This window comes from Triplophysa rosa, linkage group LG15 (assembly GCF_024868665.1).
Source record: "Triplophysa rosa linkage group LG15, Trosa_1v2, whole genome shotgun sequence".
NCBI classification, from domain to species: domain Eukaryota; kingdom Metazoa; phylum Chordata; class Actinopteri; order Cypriniformes; family Nemacheilidae; genus Triplophysa; species Triplophysa rosa.
The window spans coordinates 6,770,062-6,792,353 of record NC_079904.1 but is presented as its reverse complement, the minus strand read 5'-3'; the positions used below and the strand labels follow the sequence as shown (position 1 = coordinate 6,792,353).

The 22,292-nt window shown below is 37.6% G+C and overlaps 1 protein-coding gene across 1 annotated transcript; it reads left to right on the top strand.

Annotated features, from left to right (window-relative positions):
* Positions 1-9,050: 9,050 nt before the first annotated feature.
* On the top strand, positions 9,051-21,836 carry emilin1a (elastin microfibril interfacer 1a). Its single transcript, XM_057353906.1, has 8 exons — positions 9,051-9,560; positions 14,120-14,239; positions 14,966-15,144; positions 15,658-17,688; positions 19,619-19,735; positions 19,828-19,845; positions 19,961-20,095; positions 20,217-21,836. Exons 1-8 carry the CDS (start codon positions 9,409-9,411, stop codon positions 20,546-20,548), a joined length of 3,084 nt encoding a protein of 1,027 aa, XP_057209889.1. The 5' UTR covers positions 9,051-9,408; the 3' UTR covers positions 20,549-21,836.
* The last annotated feature ends 456 nt before the right edge of the window (positions 21,837-22,292 follow it).

The following is a 22,292-nucleotide window of genomic DNA, read 5'->3' as shown; positions in this document are numbered from 1 at the left end:
CCTATACCTGTACTCAGTTGTTTAATGGAGTTACAAGTATACTTGGTTTGAGGTCAAAGTACTAAAAAGTGCTAAATCATCGAACTAGTAAAATAGTATCAGTATAACTATAAATTCTTTAGTGCTGCTGCAGTACAAAAAATATTTTAGTAGTTGTGGATTCAAAGTTTACTATTGTTACACTTAGGCCCGGTTTCATAGACAAGCCTAAGCCAGTACTGAAACCGGGGCATTATGTTTACTTAAAAGTATACTATACTTTAGTTTATACACAAAAAATGGGCCATGTCCCTGTGTCCCAAATTGCATACTATCCATCCTAAATAGTATTCAAAAATTCTATTAGTATGTCCCAAATCATAGTATGTTGAAATGGGTATTTGTAAAGTTCCCGGATGGTGTACTGTTTTTGGTGAAAATTCGAAGTTTAGATCAATGCACACTCAAACAGCTGATATTATACCCACAACCCACTGTGAGAGGGCGGCGTTTAGTTGCACTACATAGAATTAATCAAATTAAATGCATAAAACGTAACTGAATTAATAAATCAAACTATACAGTAAACATTACATGACAAATAATAAATGAAGAAGTGTTTAATTGCAAAAAGAAGATATATTTTGATGTTTAAGTTTGTTTAGGATCACAGGCAAAAATCGTCATCTACATCACACGTTAGTATGTCCCAGAGTGTGCATACTCTTTTGCTATGCACTCAAAAGTACCTATTATTCCAACACAAAAACAGTACTTACTATTAGGGTATAGTATAAGTAGGTGAATCGGGACGTAGGGTGTGCTTACAACAAAGCAAACTTTTAATATACTAAACTTTACTTAAGTACAGTATACTTACCCAAAATGCAGTATACTAGAAGTATAGTTATTTTATGTAAAGACATTCTCACGGACCAAACCTTGATCATTGGTTTCTTTCTTTCACATTACCCATCACTATGGTTCAAAGTAGCATGAAGCTTTAAAACACCCACATTTTGGGACATGACAAATTCACGATAGGCTTCTGTTGTGAATCTTTATATTGCATCTGTTTTTTCTCACTTAAGCCATGTTCACCAGCTCCCCCATGCTTAAACATCTGATTTAGAAGGAAACTAATAGATCTGTGAGGCTCTACATCTGTTTGTGTCGTCCTTTGGCAATCTGTGAACATTTCTTATACTGGAGGTCCTGCCCTGCCTCAGAAAACCCAGGGTAAGCAGTCAATTATTCAGTCAAGATGAATTACAAGTGTCTGTGTTGTCCAGAGGATGCCTGTGTTATCTTACGCTGTTGTGGGATGAACCAAATGTCCAAACTTCAGGGTCGTGTGTTTTTGATACATGTCAGGGAATTTTGACCAGGATAGTTTCCAAATGGTTTTAATGACCGGACCGTATGGTTTATCAGAAGGGTCATGGGAGAGATCAAATTTAGGTTAAATATCACACACATTTCAAATTGTTGCTCTTCAAGTCACTAGGTTGGTTTATTTTGTAAATGCAGAAAACAATTGAATACTATAAAAGCGGTGTTAGGCATGAATTAACCGGACAATGTTGTGCAAAAAAAAGGTGACAGCATTTCCTTTCGTGCTTCTTCGTGAATTGTGGCATGTGGAAGTAGGAAGGTCAAGGATGATAGTTGCATTTCACAAGGGAGCAACAAAGAAAGTTAAGCTTTATAACTAAGGAACTGCAAGACAAAGCTTGACCTTTAACTACAAAATAACAGGTGTTATAACATAAAAACCTTAAAACTTTTAAAAAGTTAAGAAATTACATTTAACATTAAATCGAAAATAGACAACATAACTCTTAAGAAGTAAATATTGTGAGTCTTGATGTTTTTAGTTAATTGATGTTTGCTATTTAAAACAATTGTTGACTGTGTTAAATAATATTTTTTGAAAAAGTAAAATATAGTATGTCTATTCCTAGGCAGACATTTGACAACAATGTTAAATATTTATGAACAATGATTGTGGAACTATCTGCTCTTGTTGGACATAGAATGAAAACGAACATAACAAACCTTCAGTCAGAAACAAAATATCTGTCTTTGTTTTGTTTTTTGAAAAACTGGAAACTTTAAACCCATTTCCACAACAGAAATATTTTGCTTCAGATAAAGTCTGCACTACTTTACATTAATAATGTAGGATGTCTGACCTCAAGATTGTTTATGTAAAATTAGCATGAAAGACCAGGCTTTAAAGCAAAGCTAATGGGTCTTTAATCAGCAATAAAATGCTCAGAGAATATAAGCCAAACATATGAAAGCTGCCAAGGCAAGTCCAAGAACTCACAAATGTTTACATGGAGAAATATCTCTCACGCTTAACGGGCAATACAGAAAACATGGCACTAAACTCTGCTAATATTTCAATCTATATCTTTCCCTCCCTGCTACTTTGTGCAGGGAGACATCATAAAAATTGACCCAACTCCTAAGAAAACATTCAGTTCTTTCAAGTTGAGGCTCCATGTACCAGATTCTGTGGATTCGGCCACCCCAACTTCCACAAAACAACACTGGCCAAGATAGTCTTTGATCTTCTCCTTCCGTGAAAAACTACAGCCAATTCATGACCCGGTATAGAGACAGCCAGTGCATTCCATGCACAAGCCATTAATTCAAATCAGCCCAGAGGGACCTGCAAGAGGCGCAAGGAACCTATAAAGCATCTCAAGAGTGACAGTCAAGAGACTGAGGAAATGCAGTGTACTGATAGTTAGAATTTAAAGTGGACCTTGTGAAGCATGAATATTGAAGTGTGCTAACCCCATAGGTGAAGGAACACTTGTCAGGGGGATCTAATGGGGTTAACAGGCATTACAAAAGCAGCCTGAGTACTGTATGAAGCGAAAGTATGAGAGGTGCTCACTTGACATATATTTTTAAAGCCCCTCAGGTAGCTACTTATACTGCTGAAGATTCAATAGCCAACATAACAGAGCTCGAAAACAGAAGCCAAAGCAATAAGATGAGCAAGTGCCAAAACTAATAAAGGTGGGCGGTCTGGTTTAAAATGCACTAAGGGGCCCAAACTGTTTTTAACGGGCAAGAAAAATGTGTTTCCAAATGTGCAGTAAACTTTTAAGTAAAACTTTAATTTGGAAGAAAACGAAAAAGAAGTGGAAATAGATATCAGTCTACACTAAATAACACAATAAACACTTTATACACAACCGATAACTACCGCACATCTGTTTAGATGCACAAAAATGTTCAACACAAATCTCTTTTTTCCAGTTTCCAATTCCTTTATGAAAAATGTATTAGTTCCAAATCTAACCCCTGCCAACTAAAAATCCAGATTCATATGGTTTGCCGAGCACCATTTGGTGGATGAAGGGTGTTATTTGATTGTGACTATATGTTAATCCAACATTCCTCATGCTGATTTTTGTGGTGGGAGTGAGAACATATGAGTCTTTTGCTAAATGAGAATGTCACGGTTTCATTATTTCTGGACATCAGCCACTTAAGATCATATTTCTTTATTTCATACTTATTTTTTTAAAGAACATTTTTGGCAGTGCAGTTGGGTCTCTTGGATAAAAGAGAAAAACAAAATCAGCCACCAGTCATAATGTGTGTCTGCAGTCTCCTATCTGGTTTCTGTGTGGACTTCACCTTTCTGTTGATTTTAACAGCACATTTGAGATGGCAATAGCTCTCTTCAGATTTTACTTTTGAGAAAGCAATTTCAGACAGTCATTTAGCCAAGTGTATAATGACCTCAGTTTAATCAGAGGTGAATAGACATTCAAAGCTTGGCTGACTTACAGGAAACGTTAGCTGTAAATATAGCTCTCAGGTTGACTGTAGGGACACACAGACATGGCTCTGGACATCTGCTGATAAACAGGAATGCTTAGGGCTGCTGGTCCACATTCCGACCTTTTTCCCACTGTCACTGATGTCACTGTTGTTAACAGAAATCCTCCCGCTGATCTTGACCTGGAACGTGTCCTGCTGTAAATGACGCGTTATTTGTTTATTTTAAGACATCACATGAATCATTAACGGAATGAGAATATTGACTATTTCATGGGAGTATATTAAAGTTTTTTTTAATTTGGTCGTTTTTTATGTTATTTATGTTAAATGCAAGTAATTAATTTTATAATGTTTTAAAAAATGCTAGGTTATTATCAACCCAGGGACAAACCCAGCTGTTGGGTTAACTTAACACAGAAAATTGTAATATTTAACCCAAAAATGGGTTAAAACAACCCAGATTTTTGGGTTGAAACAACCCAGGTTAATTTATAACTCAGTTGTTGGGTTCATCCCTATTTGATCCAATGCTCGGTTGAAAATAACCCATCATTTTTTTGAGTAAATACTTATTTTGAATATTTTGAGTTTAATTATTGCTGATAAATGTGTTTAAAACAATCACAAACTGTAAAAAGTCTGATTTATTCTCATTGGAAACTTGGTCATTTCAGTCAGCTCAGCTGGTCGAGCATTGTGCCAACAAACCCAAGTTCGAGGGTTTGATTTCCTGGGGAAAAAACAAACTAAATAAAATCTTCTGGATAACAGCTTTTGCCGGATGTTCTGTTGTTGAGCAATCCTCATTAGCAATTTTAGCCATAATCACCAGCGGCAGCTGGTCATGTCAGGAACATATAAAAAATGAAGGTGCATGACTCCTCCAGCATTCAAGGCGGCATGTGCCTTTCCTTGGCGGGATGCCCAACTGACCGATAAGACCAGATAAATCCAGCTGAAGAACCACACACCCCTCTGCCTTTGGGAATGTTAATAAATAGACAGGACAGAAATCGCTACTGCAGTGTTTGTGATTTATTGGAGTCATTTGTATGAATCTGTGTAAAAAATATCCCAAATAGGCCCACAAAAAATCAAAACAAGGGGCATGCATACTAGTCACAGTATCATAGTAAAAAAGTAGCACTATGCAGTTTTTTGGTCAGGCTCACCAAAGCAAACTTACAAAGCTTTGCATATAATGAAGAAATCCATAAGAGTTAAAGGGATAGTTCATCCAAAAATCAACTTTGTGTGATTTTTTACTCACCCACATGACGTTAAACATGTTTAGAGAACTTCAGGCATCTTCGGAGCACAAATAAAGATATTTAGGTGACATCCGAGAGATTTCCAGGCCTCTCATTGAAACCATGGTGTCAGTTTTTGCCAAGGTCCAGAAAAGTACTAAAGACAAATTGGTCCATCCGCGCATAGTGGCTCAGTTGAATTTTTTTGAAGCAACGAGAATGCTGTATGTGCGAAAAACAAACCAAAATACAGACTTTAATCGATATATTCTCGAAGAAGAAGTGCTCTCGTGAACGCGCGCCATGCAGTGACAAGACAGAGGAGAATATATCAATTAAAGTCTGTATTTTGGTTTGTTTTTCGCACATAAAGCATTCTCGTCGCTTCAAAAAAATTCAACTGAGCCACTATGCGCGGACGGACCAATTTAACGATGTCTTTAGTACTTTTCTGGACCTTGGCAAAAACTGACACCATGGTTTCAATGAGGAGGCCTGGAAAGCTCTCGGATGTCACCTAAATATCTTTATTTGTACTCCGAAGACGCCGGAAGTTCTCTAAACATGTTTAACGTCATGTGGGTGAGTAAAAAATCACACAAAGTGGATTTTTGGGTGAACTTCCACTTTAATGCACAAAAGACGTTCTTCCTATGAAACAGAGCGACTACAGAAACGGGAACCACTTTTCACTTTCACACTCAGCATTAAGCATTTTTCTCAGGATGTTGGACACTCCTTCATAGTCTGTGTGTGTGAGCTTATGAATGCTGGTCTTTATACGGGGCATGCGCTGGAGCACAACCAACTCCCACCTTTTAATTTAAGGTGCAGGAAAAAGAAAACAAACTATCACATGCTTTTGGTGACTGCAGCATCCTGTTGCAAATGAAAGCTGTTAAAGTCTTTCTTATGTTTCTTTGTATTGGGTGCCTTAAAAAGAAAATATCTTCGAGCTTATTCAATTTATGGTAGTCCACTTTGACTGATGGGATTTCATTCAACAGGCCTCGTTTCTCTTATACATTCATTGTGACCACCACTGATGAATTATTTTCTTTTCTTTATGAGCATATATCATTTTTCTGGTTACCTCTGCTCTCACTTCAAATTCAGAAATTGAAACGTGTTTAGCATGTATGGAGTTTCAGAGCGCAGGGAAGCGAGCGCAAAACCGTAGCAAAGCATGAGCCGTGGGGGATGGTGGAGGTTGAAGGTTGTAGATGATTTCTCCTTCATCCACTTGCACAAAGGAGAGCTTTCTTTCCTTTGCTTTTTTAACTCCCAGTGCCATTAAACCCCTGCCCTCCACGGTTCACTAACGCGGTGGCTACCCAGAGGAGCACCTTTGCTCTGGTGGGTTTAAAGACACAGCAGGAGCACCTTATGTTCAGAAGACCTCAGTGGACCAGATCAAACCCCTCCCCGAAACTTATCCCTTTAGGCAAGGCGGCCAGAGTGTTTCAAATCTGCCCCGTGTCAAAACCATAGAGCCAGACCAAAACCAAATCATTCGTACATATACACAGCCAAATGTTATTCACAATATTTATATAATCAATCAGCTGCCATCGTCTTCACTGGAGACTATCCACTTAAACAGGTGCTGTTCATTTTAATTTCCTTCCAGAATCAGCAGAGCGGTAACATGTTTTTCCTTAGTGTTTTCGTACTGTCATTCTCTCAGGATCATCAGAAGGTCGTAAGGAGAAACCACAAAATAAAATATAAAGGAATATTAAGACTGTTTTGCTTTCTTTTCCGAATGAATGAGAAAACTGCTCATTTTAAAGCAGAAACATAATCAGGCTCATGCTTTTCCCACATTTGAACAATGCCAAAAACCAACATTTGTGACCGCTAACTGCTCCTGAGTGCAGATGGTACACATTAAAGGCAATATAGCTTTCTTATAAATGAATGGAGTTGTGTAAATAAGTTGTTTTTCTCACAGCGGTTTTCTGTTAAGATATCACATGTACACCGTGCAGTGTATATAAAAGGTAATTAAGCAACATTTAATGGGAATTCTGTGGCATGTGTGGTTGAATACAGCACGCATATGTTACAGGTGGCATTTATTTCACAGGAACGAAGTCCCATGCATGCATTTTTCATATTGAATGATCAGAAATGTTACTTCTGTATACAAAGCAACTACTTAAGGCTACTTAACCAGTTAAAGCATAGCCAGAGGATTACCAAAACGTAAAGACAGATGAAAAATAATCTGTTCCAGTTAAAGGCATGGTCAGCACTAATCCTAAAAACAATGAATCAAATCCGAGAGATTAAGTTTAATGGGACTGTGTTTTTAAGGGGGAGCTGAGCTGTCATTGAGGTTGATTGAATGTATTTATGTTACATTTTGGAATGTGTGTAGGGATGCTGGAGGCAAATCATAGAACAGTGCACTTGGGTTTAATGCCTCTTGGAGACGTCTATTAACCTTCACTGATCATGAACTCATATTAAATGTGGGTTTTATTTAATTGCGCAACTTCTCTGATCTTGTAAAATATATACGGGAGGTGGACGTCATTTCACAATCTCGGGGTGCTTCTAAGTGTAAAATAACAACATACTGAGAACACACACAAGTAAACCAACAAAACGGCGTGACCCGCTGGTGTTAAGATGCCAGGTCAAGGCACAAGGAATGTAAATAAACTTGAACTTCAGAAAAAGCAGAATCAGGCAAAGAAGCTCCTGTGTGGAATAGCAGCCATTGGATGTATGAGGGTTTGTGAAGGATAAGCTCAAAAGACAGGGTGGAAACTTACATCTTTAGTATTTCTCACAAATCTTTGCGAATCCATGAGAAAATGGGACAACAAAACACCCCCCCCCCCCCAGTTTGTTACGTGTTGCGTTCCAAAGCTTTTGTTCCCTGATGCAAATAAACTGTCCCCTCAGGAATTTTAATCTGGTGTACAAAATCCATGGAATTAACAGTGCTTTCTGTTTCAAAATGAAAGTTGCAATGATTCAGTCCAGCATTACGGCCAAAGGAAAATGTTACCATATACTGCAGTCAAAGAGAAACTGGAAAATGCAGTCTTGCGGTCGAATGACATTAAAATGCAATGGATATTAACATGATTCAGCAACATTGCGCAGTCCAGTTTGTAAATTCTCTCTAGATTTCTGTGGGAAACAGAAAAGATTGAGCTCTAAGTCTGTCTGGCACAAATTAATTTGGCGAAACAATAACAATCTTGTGCTTATCAAAAATATGGAGATCAAACTGTGAAAGGGAGTTCAAAACACAGATGCATGCAGTCACCCACGTTTTCCACATGTCTGGCCAAGATGAAAGGTCTCACCCACAAAACTAACCTTGAATACTCTAAACTTGATTCACATCTTGAAAGAAGAAAAGCCTTGAATTTCCCCTTTCATGCTGCATTTCAAAAGACCATAAAAAGCAGACATCATCTCCATTATGCTCCTGTGACTGCTCTTCTAAACAGCTCAGGGTTATCAGTGATCTTTAGATTACAGTGGTCACAAGTGAGTTACAACTCATATGTTGTAATAGTACTCAATGCTCATGTCCAGTCTGTCCAGTGGCTCTTCACATACATTGACTTGGATTAATGATGCTAGAGACAACTTCATTTTACAAATTTGCTGAGGCTGTTATTCTAGTCCAATAGACCAAAACAGTCTTTGATGGTTAGAGTAACAGCCTGGATCCTCCCATCAGGAGTGCTCTGAGATCACAGCAATTATATTTGATGCTATCTCAGTATTCCTTAGATCAGAGGAAACTATTCAGTACTATTTATGTGCAAGAACTGGGGCACCAGTTTTTCTTCAATATTTTGTTTATCAACCCATAAATGATGAGAAATGAAGATATTAAAACATATAGTCTTGTTTAACAGGACGAAATAATTAAAAAATGTATTAAAAATAATGTTCCACGAACCATATAATTCGCGTTATACGCACAGTTGAAAAAAATCAGAAGCTTGGCTACCCACAATTGAAAGCAGAGCGTGGTTCTGTTTTGAGAGAGAGAGAGAGAGACAGAGAGAGAGAGAGAGACGCTCGGGAGTTTTTGGATCGTCATTTCTCCACGGCAGTTTCACATTATGACTGAGAAGGCGATGAGGAAAACCGGATACTTTTCATTAGTGTTTCACTGCTGTTCGTGTGCCATGGGAATATTGGTCGGATCTTTTGAAATGTACAGACACTCTGCGAAATGATGAGCGGTCCATACGCGACTTAACTTGTGGAGAGTTAGTGCGTTATTTCTTAAAGTGCTCCCGTTGCGTAAAAGCGCGTTTCCACGTTGAAGCCGTTCTGTTGGATGTACCATTTTGCGTTCTTTTTTCATCAGGTTTTGCTTCTGTAAGTTATGGCACTATATTCGTTTAACTTATATTCTCTGTTCGTAATCACTTTGCCTGGAGTTATTTCTGGAGCAGGATCTTACGCATCGCGATACACTCAACATGTGGACCAGAGTCAAGCAGCACTTAGTGGATCTAAGGTGACCAGTAGACACAGGTAAGTTGTGAACAATGCCTAAAAAAATTCGAAGATACATGAGATGGGCTTTTCCCGAGAATTTCATTCATAATCGTTAATTTCCCTAACAAATCAGATTTATTTGTAATTCTTACGGTTTACATTACAAATACTTCCATAAACTATCAGCAGTTTACCATCTAAAAATATTTTTTGTTTTGTCATTTTCAAGTATGATTTAATTGAATTAATTATTTTTTGATAGTTTAATTTGTTCCCATCCGCCAGATAACGCACAAACAGAACAATACCCAAACAGAACATTATAGTTTCCATATAGAAATCATCGTTTCTATTTTTCCCACAGGTTAGAAAAGGTTACAAATGTTATTATATTAAAAGTATATATTTTTGCCTATTTAATACTTCTCCATAAAACTGTGTATACATTTGGAGTGGATGTAGAGAGATGTGATCACCCCCCTCATCATTACAACTTTATTCCATCATTTTACATTGCATTAAAAACTCAGTGAGCACTGGTGCATTAATTTAGGTTGGCACAGTCACAAACTTTGTAAACATGAACTCATTGGTTAGGGTTAATAAGAAATCATGGACATTTGACCAGTTTGAGTCAGCTACTGTTGGACACGTTTGCCCTTTTTAGGCTTTACAGAGACAATGCATGTGCAATGGGACTGAGGCCAATGGAAGACCTTAGTTGCACTTGTGCTGGCACTAGCGCAGCACAGTGGACAAAATGAGTTCTGCACTCTTGGGGAAAAGAATGTTGGTCCCTGGCACCAGAACTTACGACTTAATAGTGTCTGTTTGAACTCTGTTTTGTTTTTACAGATGTGGGAAATATTATACAACATGTGGTAGCCGAACACCTCCTCCGTGTGTTCCATGTTTCCTGTCTCTCCACTATCTTGAATACATTCTTGACAGCTGCATTTGGATTTTTATTGAGTCTTTCATTATGCCTCATAAATAGCTGTATGCACAATGCTTTTAAACCAAACAAACAAATGTGCCAGACTCGGTTTAAATAAACCTGTTTTGCTGAGCAATCTGTTCTTAAGATATTTCTCAATAAACAGATGGATGAAGATTTACCCAAAATATACTTTATTCTAATGTCACATTTTACACCAAAGATCAATTTCAAATGTCTGAATGTGAAATTAATTTCTAAATTGATATAAATTGAATAACATAACATTTTTTGTCGTATTGAAATTTTTGGCACAAGACACCTTTCATTTTAAATACATTACAGAATGCCTTACCTTTCTCAAGTTTGTGTAGCCAATGCTTATAAATTTCCAACAATTATAAACATGTAGTTCCTGCTATGATAACACGGAAGACATTTTTGTGTAGTGTGAAGAACTTGTAGTGTGTTTTGCTTCATTCATAACATAAAGTGTAAACAAATATGTATGCAGACCTAGTAAATGTACACATAGTGTTTTGCTGGTTGACATGTGTAAGCATTCTTTCAAAATAGTTTGCTAGGATCAGCTGTTGTGTAAAACATTTAGACTTCAAATAGGAAATACACACTTTCCTAACTCCAAACCACATCTGCAAACATTTATAAAATTGAATTGAAAAAGTAAATATGATATGCTACATAGACCAAGCCAATACTAATATATTTACGTCTTCACACTGTTTAAAACATGTATTCCAGTTTAATATCAATTTCTGTGGTTGCAGCTTTTATAAAAATTAAGCACTGGTTTAATTATCCATGTTTCTAAAAAAGACTACTGAATGAAAAAAAGTTGATCTGACCCGTAGACTTTAGATTTGCACAAATGTCCTTGGTTGGCCCAAAATAAAAAGAAAAACTTGGATCTACTAGTGCATTTGAGCTTTGTTTAAATGGTTAACTCAATGCTGTAGGCCTTCTCCTTTGAGCAATGCATTATCTTAATGTTACTGTGTAAGCCTACTTCTGATGTTACAATATTTCGGTCCAAGTTATTTCTGCTTGAGATGTTGGATGTTTAGCCTGTGAGAAGAAGTGTTTATATTCAGTCCTGTTAAGCTGGATTTCTTTGGGTGTCAGGACATCATGTTGTAGGTCTTCCTGTTTATACGAATAAGAAGTTAATTTTATTCTTGTATAAAATTATACACTGTTACGTGCAGTCTTTCTGCTGTCTGGCTTGAAGTGTTGTAAAACATTACTGGGCTTTCTGCTGTCTGGCTAAAAGTAATTAGATCACTGGGAGTGTTTACAGGGAGAACGCTTTCCAAAATAATAATGAAAAACAAACCTGATGCTTCAGTCTTGAACAAGCATTCGGTGTTAATTATTGGAGAGAAGGAATACTTGATACCAGCATGCCATTGGAACTCATTCTAATGATCTTGCACAAATGCACAAAGAAGCCATTGTGACTCCAAAGCGTTTGTTTACTTTTGATCTCTTCGATTTTAAAAAGATGAGAACCATACTGCTGTTTCTTGTTTTCAGAGAGCTGAGTGGTATACATGCACCCTAAACTTTGTCCTTTTGTCTATTCACTCCCTCAGAATTAAGCTGAAACAATGACTCACTGTTTCACTGCCATCACACTTTTAGTTGGAGCCCCTAATGGCAGTTTTATGTATGTGTCCTATTTATAATGCAACACCGACACACACAAAATGACAGTTCACCCAAAAATGAAAAATTATGTATGACTGTATCATACATAAACCTGTATGACTTTCTTTCTTCTGCAGAACACAAAAGAAGTTATTTTAAAGAATTTTGTGAAACAAACAACCTGATCCCATTGACTTCCACTGTATGAACACAAAAGCATTTCTCAAAATATCTTCTTTTGTGTTGAGTTATGTACAGGTTTTGAATGACATGAGGGTGAATAAACCATGACAACATTTTAATTTTTGGGTGAACTACGCCTTAAAAGTGTGTGTAGAGTTCGATAAGCACATTTGTCCGCAGTGAACTTGTGCTCTTTGTGTTTGGGCCCCATTTGTTTGTGTGTGTGTCACACAGCTCCTGCAGTGGGTTCATTGAGACATTCCTGGCTCAACAGTGCTGATGACAATGAATGATTAACAAGGCGTAATGAGTTATTGTGATAGACCAGAAGCTTTGGATTCAAGTCTGGTTTTGATCTTGTCTAAATAAGGTCAATGGAAAGCCTGAACATGAAAAGTAGCATCATTCATGAAAGAAAATGAGTTTTATAATCATCCAATGCTAAAGGTGAACCGATGATTTTTTTAATACTGCACTACAATGCTACTGTTGCTACAGTATAGTACAGTACAGTATGCATACTGTATGAACAGTAGGTGACCTACTACATTTGCCAAAATAAGTACTCATTATTGTTTTATTATTTGATTGGACTGTCATTATGTAAAAATTCACACAAAACTGGATTACAACTGTAAAATATCTTGGTAACACTTTACAATAAGGTGCTATTAGTTAACATTAGTAAATGCATTAGCTAACATTATATCGATGAACAATTTAGTTATTTAGTTAATGTTAGTTCATGTCAATGCAGTTATTCATGTTAGTTCATGGTGCATTAACTAATGTTAACAGTGACAACGTTTGATTTTAATAATATATTAGTAAATGCTGAAATGAACATGAATTATTATTTATAAATGCTGTATTAGTATTGTTCATTAGTTTATTTTATAGAATGCATTAACTAACTGTCAATAAATAGCACCTTATTGTAAAGTGTTACCAATATCTTTTTTATTTAAAAGGTAATATCCGTTCCCCACATACTGTAGCATAATACAGTTTGAATATTTACAGTATTGTACAATTATGCCTATTATTTGAATACTATATGTAGGCGGTATACACAGTAATCATACTGTATTCTAATAATTCATTTTGTGCGAGACACAACAAAAATTACACCTGTTATTTACATATTTCTCAACAGAGTTTAAGTTTCTGTATGAAAGTACAAAAACACAAGGTCAGATGTCAGCTGTGATGGAAGTATTAAAGGGGTGATATGACACGGCTGAAACGAATATAATGGTTTGTTTTAGATGTAATGCAATGTGTATACACGATTTAAGGTTCAAAAACACTGTATTTTCCCCATACCGTGTATGTTTGTATCTCCTCTTTGCCCCTGCTCTCTGAAATGCGCGGATTTTACCCTGAAAAGCGAGGTGTGCTATGATTGGCCAGTTCACCAGTGCGTAGTGATTGGTCGAATACTGCAAGCGTTTGACGGAAATGTAACGCCTCTTACCATATTTGGAACATCAGGTTCCAAAGCAATTGTACTGACAGGTACGCCCACCTTACTTGCATATACATTTGGGCGGTCTTAGTCAACTCATACCACGAAGTGACGTGGATTTGTGGGGGTGTGGTTACACGAGGCGTTTCAGGCAGTGAGCATTCGCTTTTAGATAGAATGCATATTTTTTTCCGACACTTTCATTTTTGCAATTTTACGTGTCTAATACATGCATGGGCAACTTATAACACACCAAAGACACAGAAAAACACGTATTCGCGTCATATGACCCCTTTAATGTGTACAACCTGTCCCTGCTTTGGTTGTGTTCACCAACAGGAACTGGTGTGCCTACGTAGTGACACGAAGTGTGAGCTGTGTAATGGAAGATGGGGTGGAGACCTATGTGAAACCTGAATACCAGCGCTGTCCTTGGGGGCAGTGTTCCCATGTGGTTTTGTAAGTATTTATACACGTCACTGAGCAAAAACAAAGCTTAACTGTGTTTTAATTACTCTGGGTTTCCAACTACTATTATGAGAGTGTCAAACTGCAGAAGGTTTGGCCCGTGTCCCTCTCTTGACAGGATGCTTTTTCACCAGAGCTATTTGTGGAATGAGATAGAGAAGGACTTGAGAAGCCTTATGGCTTGTTAGACAACACATAAGTCATAAGTTCAAGTTGAAGCTCTCCCGTTTCAGAAAACCTCAAAGAAGGCAGTAATGCAGGTCCCCTATGAAATCCAGAAGCCACATCACATGTATGAATGGGTACAAACAAGCTAAAAATAGTAACAACTGCACTTTGAAACAACTGAAAGTTGAGCAAGACTCACAAGAAACTTGCCAGAGCAAAGCGAACATGTTCAAAGACTGTATGATGTATCATTTATTTGTATTGAATGCTTTGACCGAATAAAATAACAAAAACATGCCCAGAATTAACAGCTCAAAGAGGAAGAACAGGCCTTTATTGTATTTTCTTGCCTAGCAAAGTTCTGGTCTATGGAAAGTGATTCTCAAGCCAAGAATATGACCAGAATGGGACCAATAGTTAGAGCGTGTTCACTTGAGCAGTTGCATAAGAAACTATTAGTTATGAACGATGATTTAAAAAGTATAAAAAAGTAAAATACTATTCATATAGTTTCATAACACTGATTATTTTGAAATACTTAAACCCTAGGTATCGGACTTTCAGAAGACCAAGATATAAAGTTGCCTATAAAATGGTGACAGAGATGGAATGGAAGTGTTGTCATGGTTACTCAGGTGATGACTGCAATGATGTCACACACATCAGCACAGGAAGACCTACATCAACAGATGCCGGGTCCAACCCAGAAAGTGTCCAAATTGGTGAAGGTATAGCATTACACATACTGGAATACCTAAAGTAACAAGGGATAGTTCACCCAAGAATGAAAATTCTGTCATCATTTACTTATCCTCCTGCCATTTCAAACCTGTATGGCTTTCTGTCTTCTGCAGAAGACAAAAGAAGATATTTTGACGAATGTTCAATGGCGGTACCCATTGACTTGCATTGGTTTTCTGTCTATTCAATAGACGTGAATGGGTTCGGTTACCAACATTCTTCAAAATATCTTCTTTTGTGTTCTGCAGAAGAAAGTCATACAGGTTTGAAATGGCAGGAGGGTTTTTTCATTCTTGGGTGAACTATACCTTGTTACTTTAGGGTAAGTCAATGATATGATGATTGACATAATTTTCATTTTTGGGTAAACTATCACGTTAAGGCTTTTTTATAAGGCTACTCTAAACAATATGTAAAATGTAAATATATGTAAATATGTGAGACTCACTATACAAATAATCAAATTATTCTCATTGAATACTAAATAACTTGCCTTCTAGGTAGAGGTGATAATGACAAGATCAGACAACTCGAGGAACAGATTCAGAGCTTGAATAAAGACCTTCACAACCTCCAGTCAAACTTACACAACATGAATCAAAAAATACACGAGGAGTCTCGAAGGACAACCATTAGTGGTGGAAAAAATCTGGCCGATGCTGCCCAGACAATAAACAGCATCCAGACCAAACTGGACATGCTTGACAACATGACACGGGTCCACGACAAGACTCTGACCAGCATCAACAACCATCTCGGGGGTGACAAAGGTAGCGGAAACGAGTTCGACAGCCGTTATGGGACACTAAAAGAGGAGATTCTAAGGGAACTGGAACGGCGAGTGACGTTGTCCTGCTCTGCCTGTCAAACCGGAGTGGAGAGCATACAGACACAGCAACAGGAGGACAGAGAGAGGATCCGAGCTTTGGAGAAGCACATCAGCGTGATGGAACAGCATCACCGGCAAACTGTGGAGATGCTTGAAAGGGACCTGTCACGCTCTCAAGGTTGCTGTGACTCGCTGAGTGTTCTAGACGGGAGGTTGGGTGCCATTGAGAGGAAAGTCAGTTCCACGGCAGAGTCGTATGATATTCTTAGAATACTTCTTGAGAAGGGCAATGGAGGTCGGGGAAAAGCATTCGATGAGAAACTGAACAGCCACCTTAGAGACCTGGAGAGAAGATTCAATGGGACCGTTAGAAAAACCGAGCAAAAATGCTCTCATACCGAGATGAGCATGAAAGAGTTTGTCCAGCGAGAGATCGGTCAGATAAAGAACTCTCTCCTTAATCGAGATGATGATCACGGTTACAGAATATCTACAATGGAGATAGATGTCCAAGACTTGAGGGATGCCATTAAAGATCACAAAAATAATGTGGAACAGCTAGGCAACAAAACATTCGATCTTGACAGCAGGCTTAAGTCAACCATTGATTTGTGCACCGAGACATGCGGTCCTAAAGGGAGTGAGACAGCCGATACTGTGAAAAGCCTGGAATGGAAAGTCATTGCCAATGAGGAGGACATTAAGACGTTTGACACCAAGCTGAAGGACTTAAGTGTGTCTGGTGACTCCCTTATGAACCGTATTATAGATCTAAGCCATGACGTTCAAAAAATTAAAGCTTGGACAGGAGACAATGCAGAGAACTTCAACCAAATTGTCGTAGATGTGGAAAATCTGGGACGTGATTGTGATGTATGCATTTTGGTAGATACTGAACTTCACAACATAAAAAACACAACCAGCAACACTTTTAACACATTACAGGGAGAAATTACAGATTTACGTAAAAAAGTAGACTCTGATGAGTATGCTTGCTCGCAGGTTTGCTCAAACCTACAGGAGGAAGTTGGTAAATTGAAAGAAGAGGTTGATAAATGCACGGGGCAATACGAGATCAACATAATGGACCATCAAAAGAAAATCGATAATCAAAATACTTTAACTCGCAAGCTTGGCAAAGATCTCAAGTCCGTTCAGGGTGAGCTCTCGGGGTTGATCCAAACATTCAACTCCATCAATGACTCTCTTAAAGATCTCACCAACACCATACAGAGGCACGGCAATATCATTTCTGATCTTGATACGTCTAAGGACAAAATCTACTCTGAGTTAGATCAGATCCATGAAGATTTAGCTAAGCATATAGAAGACAGTAAAGGGCGCTTTGATGGCATTGGACGTGATATCAGTAGCTTCAATAGCAATGTGATGATTGAGATGGGTGAATGCAAGCATTCTCGAGATGGGCTTGAAAAGAGGATCTTGAAGATGGAGGGTGTGTGCAACAGACTGGATTTATTGTCAGTGAACATTCAGAGGATCAAAGATGGGTTGAGCAAACATGTTTCTGGGCTTTGGATGTGTGTTAATGAGCTTAACACTACAGTGATCTCTCATGGTGAGGCCATCAACAGCATTCAAAATGTTCAGTTGGAGAACTATCATGGCATGATGAACCTCAACTCCTCCATACTGCATGTTCTCAAGGAGTTCAAGACCTTTACTGAACAAGACTTCACGGGTAAGCAAAGAATCTAGACACTCTAAACACTACATGCATAAATTATTTTTATTTGTTGTTTTACTGTGTTGAGATCTGTACTTTCTTAGTGTTTTTATTTTGTACTTTTACTTTAAAGGCATAGTTCACCCAAAAAATGAAAAATCTGTTATCATTTACTCACCTTCTTGTAATTTCAAACCTTAAAGATCGGGTAACACACTCAGTTTCTGCCAATCTCATATTGATCTTGAGTACCTATACAGTAGTATTGCATACGTCATATCTTCGAAGAGTATTTAGTTTGATCAAATTTATAAAAGAGAGATACAGCTGTACGATTATTTCTGGAAAAACAAGAGCTGCTGGAGGCAGGCAGTGGGACGGAACTACAGCACGAGCACACAACACTGTTTTTTATATTATGCACGTACATGTCGATTGCCAACAAAGAACAAGCATATGACTTAGTTTCACTTACCGCGTGCAGTTCATGTCCGGCATCTTTTAGCACTGGGACAGCGCCATCTATCAGTTTCAAACTATCTCCAAATCCAGCTTCATATCCACCGTTTAAATTACATCCTTAATTGAAATGCCATGAACAAACAGACACACCTTCACTATTGCAATAGCAACGAGCTGCAGCTGCAGGCCCACAGCGCAGCCAATCTTGATGGTAAGCGGGTCTTGCTCATCGGTTGGGGCGTGGGCAGGCTATTTATTTCGCCTTGCCGTGCTTTTCCGGGAGAATTGCCCAATAAAAGGAATAGGATCCCTGTTGCGAAACAGGGATCCAGACTTTTAAAAAGTTTTCCGAAACAAGTTGGAGTGCTGGGGGAGTGTATCAAGCACAGAACTACTACGTCATACGTCCAACTCGTTTTTTAACAAGTTGACCATGTTAAGCATGAGAAACCTGCATGTTCAACAGTGTAAAGAAGTCAGAATGCATGACAGACCATGTTATCCCACCTTTAACGACTTTCTTTCTTCCGCAGAACACAAAAGAAGATATTTTGAAGAAAGTTGGTAACCGAACAGCACTGGCCCCATTCACTTCTGTTGTATGGACACAAAACCAATGCAAGTGAATGGGGGCCAGTTAACAACATTCTTCAAAATATCTTCTTTTGTGTTCTGCAGAAGAAAGTCATACAGGTTTGAAATGACAAGAGGGTGAGTAAATGATGACAGATTTTTTTGGGGGGTGTGAACTATCACTTTAAGATTTTACTTCACTACATTCTAACTACATTTCATATAACATAACGTTTTTTTGCCTCTAATGCTTATGTACATTATAATACTAGTACTTTCTTACATTTACTAAAGTATTTTACTGCAAAAATTGACATGAGTAAAGGTAAAAATGACATCTATTTAGGAAATGTAGTGGAATAAAAAGTATGTTCAACCTGAACAAGAATTCGTAACTATTTTATGAGGTGGCTTTTTAGTATGAATTCGTACGTTGTGAATCGTGAACCAAAAACACACGATTACTCGTGTGAAGCCCCACCCCTAACCCTAACATCACTGGCACGAAAGCAAATTGTAAGTATAGATACTTCACTACTGTCCACATCTGATTTTGTGTCATATAAATTTCCGACAACACATCTCTGAAAGTTAAAATACGTGACCCTGTCTGTGAAAAATTCTGAGATAACAAGCATCAAAGTTTGATTTCAAGCATTAATTTCACTGATTTCCATTATTGACATGTCCTTAATCAATATTTAAGATTATATTTTACAGAATGTTTTTTACACTATGTAGGATGAATTTATGTAGAAAACAGTAAACCACAAAAAATTACTTTAAGCTGGGTTTTCACAGGCAGGGTCACATATTACTTTAACGACAACAATGGAAAGTGGATATCGGTATATTTTCAGTTGTGTATAATTAAAAAGTAAAAAGCAATATCTTTTGGACCAATGCTCAGGACCACCTGGACTCCCTGGTCCCAAAGGAGAGAAAGGACCCAATGGACCACCTGGGCCACGAGGATCAACAGGCAGAGAAGGACCACAAGGAAAAGTAGGGCCAATCGGACCGCCAGGTAAATAACGAAAATATATGAACATATAGATACACAAATGTAAGATTTTCATTTAGTATTGGATTTCATGGTGTCATATTTTCTTTGTATAGGTCTCAGAGGGGAACAAGGTCAGTGTTATTTAGTGATCCCTTCTTTTCAAAATACGTTGTCGTAAAATGCCAAATTGCATTACTAATAAAATATTATAAATGTTTTAAAAATATACATTTACCCACCATTCAGGACCTCCTGGACAGGACGCCCACGTCCCGAGACTGTCCTTCTCAGCAGCACTCACACGTCCACAAGCCAATGCAGGCACTATTGCCTTCAATGAAGTCTTTGTTAATGAAGCAAAGGCCTATAATGCAAAGACAGGTACGAATGTTATACATTTGATATTAATGTATTTTGTATGTGAATTAAGGTTGTTGAGGTTATGTGTAATGGAGACTGCCATAATCACGCTCTCTACTTTATCTACTACGTATTTTGACAGGTATTTTTACCGCACCAGTGAATGGACGATACTTCTTCAGCGCAGTCTTGACTGGTCACAAAAACGTTAAAATAGAGGCAGTCTTGTCTAAATCCAATAAGGGTATTGCTCGTGGAGATTCAGCTGGCTATCAGCCCGAAGGCCTGGAGAAGCCCATTGCTGAGGCGAGACACACTCCGGGCTCCCTGGTCATCTTCAACATCATCCTACCTCTGCAGGAGGGAGAAACTGTTTGCATTGACCTGGTCACGGGTAAACTCGCCCACTCTGAGGAGCCGCTTACAATCTTCAGTGGGATGTTACTCTACGAGGAGACAGAGGATATATTATAAGAACTTTCTGAGAAACTGAGGACAGTGAAAACATCAAATGTACAAAATTTGCATCTGGACAAACACATGCAACACACATACATAAAAGTTTTACATATTTTTCAGTGTTGCATCAAGAATGTGATACAACATGCAGGTTGCATTTCTAACAGGTCACAAGAATAGGACATGGATTCCTTTTTTATATATTATCAGAACAATTGACAGATTTTTGTTACTTCATTCTTTTTTTAAAAGGCAGGTCATATATGTTTATGGCTATGTCAAAAGCACAAAGCATTTTATTTTATTAAAGGCACCAAATCACATCAGACATAATTTCTTCCACCCACTGCAAGCTTGGTCACTACCCCTCAAGATGTGCGTACAGTTCATACTTCTGAATCCAGAGTCAGAAGGCAAATATATTTGCACATATCTTCCATTTCTTTTTTAACACTAGAAACAAAGTCTCAAGGGCTTTTTCTCTTCAGATGAATGCAATAAAAACTACAAATCTTTATTATTTCCAATTTCCTCTCAGCGTGAAACTTTCACATTTGTGGCAAATGACATCATTCAACCTCCAAATTTGGAAAATCATCTATAAAAGGATGAACAAATAAAGCAGGCTGTGCAGAGAGGGACTATTTCATGCCAGATGCTATAAATAAGAAAACCTCTCTAGCTCATGATCCTGTAACTTTTCCAAAGCAAACTATCAAAGTTGTTTACGTTAGATGGCAAAACAGATTTAAACCCATTTTTGTCAATGTTATTTTTCTCTTCTGACTGCAGATGTTCTTTAAATGAACGAAGTATAACAGCTCAGAATCAGTATCTTTGCGAAACATCTGTGCGATCTTGGTGGTCTGTGTCTAATGTTTTCTTTAATACAAAGGGATTTTGAAGGGTTTTGCATTGAAGAGTTCAGTCCTGTGAGACCATTCAGTCCATTTTAACCTCGAAACGAGAGTCATTTCCTTAAAAGGATCTAAAAAATATTACTTACGGTTTCATTTTGCAGTAGCTCAGCTGATTTGTTTAATTTGGAATTGGAAGCAGGTTCCAGCTGTTAACTCTTAACCTGAAGCGCAGATTCACATCTGATTGTTTGATATCTGCCTTACTCTCACCACAGGCATTACATTACAGTATTATAATTCAGAAAAAGTGTTTTTGACCACTGTGCACACCAAATAGTCCTCAGCCAATACTTTTTTTTATTATCAATATGTTTCTCACTGAATGTTGAGTGTTGAATATACAGTATATTTGCAATGTTGGTTTTTAAATAAAAAATATTTAATTTTACACAAATTTCTCATTGTCAAATATTTATTTTACCTCTACTGCCCAAAATAACTGTTAAAATTACGGAAGAGTATTAGGGCCAAGCAATAAAAAAAATATAAAACCGTTTTGAGATTAAGGTCATTATAATGCGAAATTAAACCCGCAGTTTTTCGGGGAAAAAAGTCGAATAAAATGTTGAGAATAAACTCAATCAATTTCGAGAATAAAGTCGTTGTGTTTTGAGAAAAAACTCGTTAAATTTCGAGAAATAAAACTCGAAATAAAATGTCGACAATAAACTCACTATACTTTGAGAAAAAACTCGTTAAATTTCGAGAAAAAAGTCGAAATAAAATATCGAGAATACACGTTTATCCTATATCAGGGTCATGTTCATTGCGTAGTACTGAATGAGGACATGGCAGAGTTGTATCACTTAGTCAAGCTATACTTTAGGCTTTCCTTCAGT